This window comes from Populus alba, chromosome 11 (assembly GCF_005239225.2).
Source record: "Populus alba chromosome 11, ASM523922v2, whole genome shotgun sequence".
NCBI lineage: Eukaryota > Viridiplantae > Streptophyta > Magnoliopsida > Malpighiales > Salicaceae > Populus > Populus alba.
Window position 1 is genome coordinate 15115877 of NC_133294.1, and position 9250 is coordinate 15125126.

A 9250-nucleotide genomic window follows, 5' to 3' on the forward strand; every position below is an offset into this window, starting at 1 on the left:
TAATGTCTTGTGTACTGTGGTAGGGTTTAACGAATAAAAATGCAAATCCTTCACACTATCTAATCAACAGTACCCTTGACTACTTTCGGTGAATTCCTGTTATTTTAACGATTGAAGTTGTACAGCAATTGTTGATGGTTATGTGGATTCATGCTGCTGTCTTCATTATCAGATATTACAAATCCCAAGTTCTAAGTACGAATGTAATAGAATAAATTGTAAGCTCAACAGTGCCTACAAATCTCCAAAGACTTGTTGTTCAAGATAAATAACTACCAAGTCAAGGAACAATGCCTCATCATGGAATGTAACTAGTCGTTGAGAATAAATGAAAGCATTGCACCAAACAATAAAGCACCAGGGAGTTCTGGGTATATAAACAGACAGAAATTTGAAGGAATATTACAGGTGATTCAAAAAGTATTCCGTGTATGATATACAGAACCAAAATACACACCAAATAAAAGAATTAACTCTTTACACCCTCAACCTAGCAAATCTCAAACCTGATAAATTACAAAATATACTCATATGGCAGCAACACCGAAGGCCTTATTACGTATGAGAGCTGTCTCCTGATCTCAAGCTTCTTTTTTTCCCTTTTCTTTTGGGTTGTTTTTATTTGTGGGGGGATAATCGTAGGTTGGGAAGGGCTAAGGAACTTGTTTCCTGAACAGATATGCAGCATATACACAAGTTCCACCAGCTGTCCCGTGGGATCAGTTTGCAGCAGAGGCTCGACCTTTCCTTCCAAACAAAAGAAGCTTTCTAAACCCTTTTGCTACTTTAGGAGAGTTATCTTCACTGTTCCATTTCTTCCTGGAGTGGATTGGTTCTGGGTTTATTTCATCAGGTGGTGGGGTCGATATTTCTATTTCAGATTTTTCGGGTGACTCCAAAATTTCACTGAAAGCACCATTTTCTCTGATATCCACAGCGCATGGGTTCAGAGCCCTGTTTGGTGACTCTGGCACAGGATGTATTATTGTTTCAGATATGTACTCACCGTGATTATCAGAAGTTTCTATGTCTTCACAAACACCTGGAGCTACTTTAGAGAACCCCTCGTCACCTGCTCTAGAGTGATTATGTGGGGAAGATGAGTCCATGTGGAGTGAATCACCATTGCAGCCTTTGTCATCCAAGTTACCAGCTGAAATCATATTTCCTGCATTATTCTCTGTAGAAGCAACACTTTGTAACTCCTTTATATCTTTGAAACCATCAATTTCATCTGCAGACTGAGCTGCTTGCATCGGTAATAAATCCGCAGGCTTCTCTGCTCTGGCTACTGTCCCAACCTTCTTTCTGTTGACATCAGATTTGACTGTGTTCGGAGGTTTCTTATTATCAGCACCAGCAGCCTTCTGAGCTAAACCATTAGCCTTCAGGTTTGCCTTTTTGGGTTGGGCAGCTTTCAATTCAGTTGATGGCGACTTTGTGGTTGCCCGAGCAGTAGCAAGGCGATCAATGGTGGAACTTCTAAAGAGTGGTTTCTTTGTCTCTTGGCTTGGAGATTTGGTTTTAGGCTTCTCATTCTTTATGGAAGTTGAAGTAGATACTTTCCCTGCAGGGATTCTCCTAGATGTCGCCGGAATAATGCCAGCAGCATTCCTTTCCGCTATTCTCTTCTGACGTTGAATCAATAACTCCTCCATTCTCTTCCTGTTTGCTTCTTCCTGTTTTCAAGTGGATAAAATTAAACGTCAACCAAAAAAGGGAGGTTAAGTAATAGCTAAGCGAACAATCAAGTCAGGACGTTAAATAACTGAGCAGAATTGAACAATTTCAGATACGATGAAGCTCTTCTATGATTTCCATGAAGGGAATGAAACAAAAAGAGGAGAAATGCTTTAATACTTGCTTAAATCCTTGTTAAAATTGCTCTTCTATGATACCTTCTCGGATTTGCTCTTCGGAAGTGTGGTTCTGCTTGCAGAAGTTGGTTTCTTTGTCCTTGACATGATATCAGATTTGCTTCTACCAAGAGATCCGTTAGGAACTTTTGACCTGACTTCTTTACCATCAACTTTTCCGCCAGAATTTACATTTGTTTTGCCATTGGTTCCCATACTGTTAGATGGAAGCTTATCCTGAGCAGTATTTGTTTCATAATCCATCTCTGGAGTCCAAGATGGTAGAGCATGCTCAGCAGCTGAATCCCGCCCAAGCACCATGTAAAGGTCATCTGGTTCATAGACATCAAATGCTTCAGATTTATCATGAGATATCTCTCTCATTCCATTCTCATATAGAGTAGCTTCAATTACATCTGGAGCAATGCTCATGTCTGTCCGTAATAGTGGATCAGACTGATCATCTACTAACGGTCGAGCTTGGATCATGAACGAGTCATCCGCTAGAACTTCCTTCTTATTTTTCTCAGACCGGAAATGCTCACCAGTTAATGATGAATCATAATCATCACTAAATGGTTTATGGTCCCTGTGATCATCCCTGTCCAGTTGGCTGCTAATAAACCAATCCCCTTCCTTTTGACTTTTGATTAATGGAGATTCAGTGGAATAATCAGCAACGGTAGGTCGGGGTAAGTTCCCTGATTCTCCAGCTCTTTGAGAAAACAACAACTCCTCATATGTGCTATCCCTCTTATTCATCACTGGGTGGCCATTTGCACTGGCTTCAAAGTTTTCAACGCGAGACTCACCTTTGTTACCAGGTCCCCTCTTTGCTGCGATGAACGAATCATTTGCTAATGCTCGTTGCTTTCTTATTCCCTCAGATTCGAGGTTAAATTCCAATGACCTTCCCTCCTCATAGCCCTTAGCTGTAAAGTCATCTCTGTGAACCTGTGGAGGATGAGGTTCAATTCCAAAAGAGTCCAAACATCTGTCCTGCATGAGGAGGCTCTGAAAGGCACCCCAGTGCTCTACTTTTTCTCCTTCACGATTATTTTCAGTTATGTTCTTGCCTTCCTGATCGGTAGCACCATTTGAACCATCTACAGTGCTGCGCTGTGATTTCTTGATATGTCGAGAGGTTGATTTATGCCGTCTCCCTAATGAACCAACAGCTTCCTGTACTTGCTGCTTGAGAGCTTCTCCCTCAATAAATCCACCCTCATCAGATGTGCTGTCAGACATGCTGCCTTTTTCTCCATCTTTTGTTGAAGTAATGTAATTGATGTTGCGAATGACGACCTTTCGTGATGACTTCTTCCCATGCCTTTTCCTGTGCATCTTATCCACCGATGCCTGCTTTTTGTCACTTTGCAGATTTTCATCCGATTCAGTCTCTGAGCTGGAATCACTAGGCTCGGTGGATTCATCTTGATTAGAAGCTTGCAGTTCTTTTTGACGAGAAGACTTCTTTTTCCTGGAGGATGATTTATGCTTTTCACGGTTGTCAGGTTCCCAGTCTTGACCAAAGCTAGAATCATCAACATTTGGAGGCCATTGCATGTTCCCTGGAAAATATGGAGAGCCAACCTGCATGCCAGGAAAAAGGTATCCTTGATATGGGGACATTTGTTGAAATACAGGACCTTGAAAGTTGTGCTTGTACTGGGGATGATGATTTGGCCATGGCATTGGCATATGAGCTTTCCCATCAGTTGATTGCATCTGAGCTGATGTTGGCAAACCACTATCTGTAAAGATACGCGACATCAAAGACTGGCCAATAGTATAATGTTTAAACCTTAAACTATTGCTAGTTCTCTACTGATTTTTATCAACTATAGCAAACAAAAGAGAGCACAGATAATTCAGAAATAATAATAAATTGCCATTACAATACAAGAGTAAAACAGAAATCAGCATTTACTTCCTAGATTGCATGCAATTGCTACAGCAATACAATAATGGTATGGCATATTTGATGGCACTTACACCTCAATGCTCATCGCAGATAGAGATTAATATTAACCACTATAGCTTCTTCCAAAGCATGGCCAACAGGAGGTAGAGGAACTTGGATCTTAAACAATACCTTGGTTTAGGTCTAAACTTCCAAGACTTGTAGCCGAGTCAGATGCATCAATTGAACCATTGTGCTTCCCACCAGAGAGACCACCAATTTGACCAGGGTAATTTTCCTCACCAGCAAGAACAATGCCCGAAGTCTTAAGATAGGGCAATTCCAACTGAGATGCCTGCATTGCTGCTAGTTCATCCATCCAAAGCCGATCTTGATTCTTCTTCTTGCATAATTCCATGAAATTTATGCATGCTTCCCTACGTGGATTCAGATATAGGTTTTTAACCTTAACTAAAATTTGGAGCAGGGAAGGTTCAACTGCAATATTTTCAGGCCAAAAGAATCTAACATCCAGAATCTTGACAAGAAGAGAATTCTTAAAACTAGATTGTATTCTAGAAATGCAAAGCAATCATAAAATCAACACTAAAAAGGGAAAACAGCTCTCAGTGAGAACATCCATGCTGGATGACCATTGATTTTGTCATATTAACGTGCAAAATCCAATACAAGTCTGTTTATCACTACACGATGATTCCTTATGATACCTTAGACGTGAAGCTCCAAAAGCATCGGCAAAGAAGATAAGATCATTTATACAGTCTGGTTCAAATCCAGTGACCAAGGCACGAGCATATGCCATTGCTTGCTCTTTGCGGAGAACAGCCTTTCTAGATTCCAAAGCACGTTGAAGACGAACCCTGTTCATGACCATCGATTGAACAGTCACGGCTTGAGAACTTAAAGGCATTTCAATTCAGTATATTATATCGTCAGACTTGAAGATTTGCAAGTTTGAAATATTTACTTGGAGTTTTCTTCCTGGACACCATTACTGCCTCCACTGTGATCTTCATTTGACTAAAAAACAAGGCATCAAAGTACAGGTCTAGATTTATGATGTGAGGATTTGGGAAAAAATCACCACGATCTCTTACACAGGGAGTTTCAACTAAGTGACATACCTTAGATGAGGCAGATGACTTTTGGTAATTACCAGCAGCACCTGAAAGATTTTCTCAAATCCAGGTTAGTTCAGTAAACGAGATGTCTTAAGATAACCAGAGAAATGTTATGACAATTACAAGTTAAGTGTAGCCCTACTTTCCAATTGAGCCACCAATGTACAGAAAACTCATATCAACAGCTATATGAGATGTAACCAAATTATTAAGATTGAGCTTCAACCATGTACCATTCCAACGAACAAAGAACATAGTTCCAAGCATACCTTCTGCATCTGCATTGAATAGTTCATTTGATTGAACTGAACTCTCAATCTGCTCTAGTTCAGTCTCTATTGTCACAAATCTCTCAAGAACTTCTGGTGAGCTAACAAACCACACAAATCTGCAATGACAAACAATCATGAAGTGACAAATCTACACACAGTAACCAGCTATAAGGTCATTGTAAAGAGAGAACAATTTTTAAGCAACCAATTTGTCATTATTCAGATTCCAAACTCAGGGGACAGTACGTCTGATTTGATCAGGTAAACCTTCAAAACCCAGTTCAAGATTATGTCAACGTTGGTCCGTACTAGCTTATCAATCTCAAATCCTATCCAATCGTCATATTCACTCCAAATGTCAAACAATGATCTTGATTAATAATGAAATAATCCACAATATTTTAGTTAATTATCAATCTCAAACCTTGAATCTACTAGCGACAGACCAACTTAAAGATCTAGCTTTTTCTATGACCAGAAAGACCTGGATAAGAGAGAATCCCTTACAAACTCTACTACAACTTGTCTGCCAAATCTGGTCAAATTGAGCAAGATTTACAGGAGAGGAGATCTGCGATATAATATTTTTTTTGCCAGTTAATTTTTTCCACAGCTAACACCATACCAATTACCACGACTGTTCCTCAATGTGAATAAAAGATCTGTCACATTATCAAATTGAGCAGCAGTAACCATAAAAAAGAAAAAACAATTTTTTGATATGGAAGTAGTTACCTTTGGAGAGTGGCTTTAGTGAACCAGAAGGCATTAGGAGACAAAGGACGAAGAGAAATGGAGTAGCCTCCTCTCGATATCTGATCTTTAGCAGTTTTTAAGTGTTGAAGGAAAGGTTCTAAAAGCCCAGATGCCAGTTTTTCATTCACACCACCAGCATAAATTACCAGATCACATCTTCATGCAAGAAGAACCAATCCACCCCAGCAACCAAAAAAAAAAAAAAAAAAACCATTAACAAACACACAACGCAAAACATTTCAAGAACATTAGATGTAGTGTTTATGCATTTAGGCGTGGAATTCTTTAATGTACCTTGTTCTAGTGGGTGTGAGTTGGAAGAGAGCATGATCAAGAAGAGTTCTCGAATCCATTGTTAGAAAGAATACCAGAAAGAGAGAGAGAGAGAGAGAGAGAGGAGAGTCAAAAAGGGTTAAAGCAAGGGGTGGCTGATTTTACAGTTTGATTTGTTGTTACATGTTTGGATAGTTGCATATAATACTTAGAAGCAAGAGTTTAGAGCTGATGATGAAGCTAAAATCACAGAGGGAGATGGATGCTGGATTGGCGTGTTGTGATGATGATTTTTGTTTGAAGGATGTGGGTTCCATGCGAAATTACGACAGCCACTTTCTTCTCTGACCACATGAACTGACATTCTACGTACTGTGCAAAGAATGAATTCTGATCTAAGGTGCGTTGATGCTGATGTTTGTTAGAAAAAGAGAAGAAGTGATGGTTAAGGGTTGGTTCCAGCCTCCAGGATAAATAATTTTTATATATACATATCGTCCTCTAAATTTACATGTATAAATAATTTATTACATATAATTTTGTTAATATGTATTTATAACTTATTTTTTATAATAATAAAAACTTCATTTAACTGAATATAAATAAGATTTCTACCTCTATATTTGAAGACAAAAGGGACCCAAGAAAAAAAAAAAAAGTTCCTCCAATAGCAGCATCCAAGGAATAAATTTCAAGAAACTCTCAAATCTTAGAAAAGAAAAGGGAAGGGAAGAAACTACAGAAGCTTACGATGACTTGGTATAATACTTGTAACTTTGCTTGATATGTATAAAATATTTTTATATTTATTTTTAATGAAATAAAAAAGAAGTGGCCACTTTTGTTGGATTATCTTTTAATAGAAATGATTATGAAAAATTGAGAACTACATCCGGAAAAAATAAAGATAGATGAGATTAAGAAAAACTCAATCTCATATTTAACAAAATTCTATTATCAAAGAAGAAGGAATGCTATTTAATTAAGTGAACAAATTACTTAGAATAGTTTGTTTAATATGTACTCAAATATTTATTTATTCTCAGATTATAAATACTTGTTAGAGAATAATATAAATTATATCTTAAAAATTTACATAACTTAAACCATTAAGTTAAGATGGTTCTATAATAGAGTTACATAGTCTTGATAACCAAGTGATTACGAGTTTAAATTTTACTATCTCCATTTATTTGATAAAAATCAAGCATGAGATAGTGTGATCCTGTGTAAATTTTAATTACAAAGAGCTTTGGATGTATATTAGAGAATAACATAAATTATATCTTGAAATTTTATTTAATAGCTTAAACTATTAAATTCCACGACAAAACTTAACTTATTATTATTATTATTATTTTTTCTTATGAATTTTCTAATACTTTCATGAATGAATGTTGAGTTTTCAAATTTAGTTGCTGTACATAAATTCCACTCTAAGAGACCCACTTAATTATTAAACTAGAGGTGATGAATAATTATGCACGAGTGGAGTAGAATAGGTATTGGAATAGAACAGAAAAGTGCAGGCTTTGAAGCATTAATGCTTTGATTAGATGTGCTGATGTTTTCGCCTGGATATTGTTTCCAAAAGTATTGTAGAAAATGCCACGGGGAACACTCTTAAATTGGATTTACCACTTTCCCTCGTACCTCATTTTAACTTTTGTCGTGGTTCAATCCCTGTAATTATTACAAAGCCATTAATGTAGGGTTTTATTCAGCGGACATAGCTTATCATGTATGAACTTCCACTTGAGTGGAGGGCCATGGATGGGTATGTCTTCCTAATTGTAGTTGGATAATGTTTTCTCAACTGGCCATGATCAACTTAAGCTTCGTTGTTGGTTTATATGGAGCTGTCATAAGTGTCAGAAAAGAATTATTTTGATATTAATGCAAGGAATTATTTGATGGTCATACCGAATTTAGGGCCCTAATGCATAATGATTTTCCTTTGATTTGAAGACTTTACTACTTGAACGGACGTCGATGTACTTTTCCGGTGCTAATTCATCTGCTAATTCACCCAAGATTGATGAGGCAATTATTGGGGTTCAATAATTATCGGTTGCTACATAGAGCAGTTGTGATAAAATTCTCTCAAGATCTGAAGATATATGGAACAAATTAAACAGTGGATCCTATGCTGAACACCCTTTACAGCTTATTCTGCCTGTCTTTTGCATCACATTAATTTATTATGTCTTCAGGTTTAGCTTTTAAATGGTTAAGTAGTGATGATGTTTTAAAATTCAAAATATGTAAATAATAGGTTTATTTAGTTAGCTATTTTGGAATATTGGGCATAGGTTGATTTTGACCTCCTGTTTTCAATGTTTTCTAAGAAAATAACAAAAAAAAATAGAACACATGAAAGTTATATTAGAGTAACAAGCTATAATGGTCCAACAAAATCAAGAGAAACAAGAATTGAAAAGTATGGAGAAAGAAAAATAAATTATGAAAATGAATATTTCTAAGTTCAATTCAACTTCTACAATGTATTTTGAAAATAAAAAGTTATAAATTATACAAAAGAATGGTTTTAATTTTTAATTTACTCGATTGATGTATTGTCTAGGCTAATTTAGTTTAAATTAGCATGTTAAAATTTCTTGGTTATTTTAAACATATTTTGTAAAACTAATCCACACATGAAGCAACCATATTACTTTATTAAATTTATATTTAATTATGATATATTACTCATATTAATTGTATAATTAACAACATTATTATATTATATAAAAAATAATTAAATTATAGTTGTATAAGATCAAATATATTAAAATAAAAATAGATTGTTAAAATGACATCTGTTATTATAGTACAAATAAAAAGAAAAAAACAATATTTACATTATTGAAAATACCATATTAACTATTTGGCTCTTCTAAATGACTATTGCCATTGGAGATGATCTAAAAATGCAAGGAAAGAAGAAAAAAAGAAAAAGATTAGGGGGTTTAAAATTTTATTCGGAGGGGAGGGGGGGTAAAATGTTTTTTGCCATTACCATTAGGTGAACAAGATTTTAGAAAGATT

General features: G+C 36.1%; 1 protein-coding gene across 1 annotated transcript; it reads right to left on the minus strand.

Annotated features, from left to right (window-relative positions):
- Positions 1–337: 337 nt before the first annotated feature.
- Positions 338–6547, minus strand: LOC118047564 (COP1-interacting protein 7). The gene is made up of 9 exons (XM_035056897.2): positions 6224–6547; positions 5909–6085; positions 5171–5289; positions 4905–4945; positions 4748–4800; positions 4488–4640; positions 3952–4196; positions 1899–3610; positions 338–1679 (listed from the first exon to the last, which is right to left on the minus strand). Exons 1-9 carry the CDS (start codon positions 6280–6282, stop codon positions 720–722), a joined length of 3519 nt encoding a protein of 1172 aa, XP_034912788.1. The 5' UTR covers positions 6283–6547; the 3' UTR covers positions 338–719.
- Positions 6548–9250: the final 2703 nt, after the last annotated feature.

Excerpts from the sequence above, each read along its gene's own strand:
- LOC118047564 (XM_035056897.2), bottom strand. The coding sequence starts at position 6,282 with ATGGATTCGAGAACTCTTCTTGATCATGCTCTCTTCCAACTCACACCC. Across the intron at positions 6,086-6,223 it reads CTCACACCCACTAGAACAAG|ATGTGATCTGGTAATTTATG; the intron begins GTACATTAAAGA and ends TCTTGCATGAAG. Across the intron at positions 3,611-3,951 it reads AAGTTTAGACCTAAACCAAG|ATAGTGGTTTGCCAACATCA; the intron begins GTATTGTTTAAG and ends GTATCTTTACAG.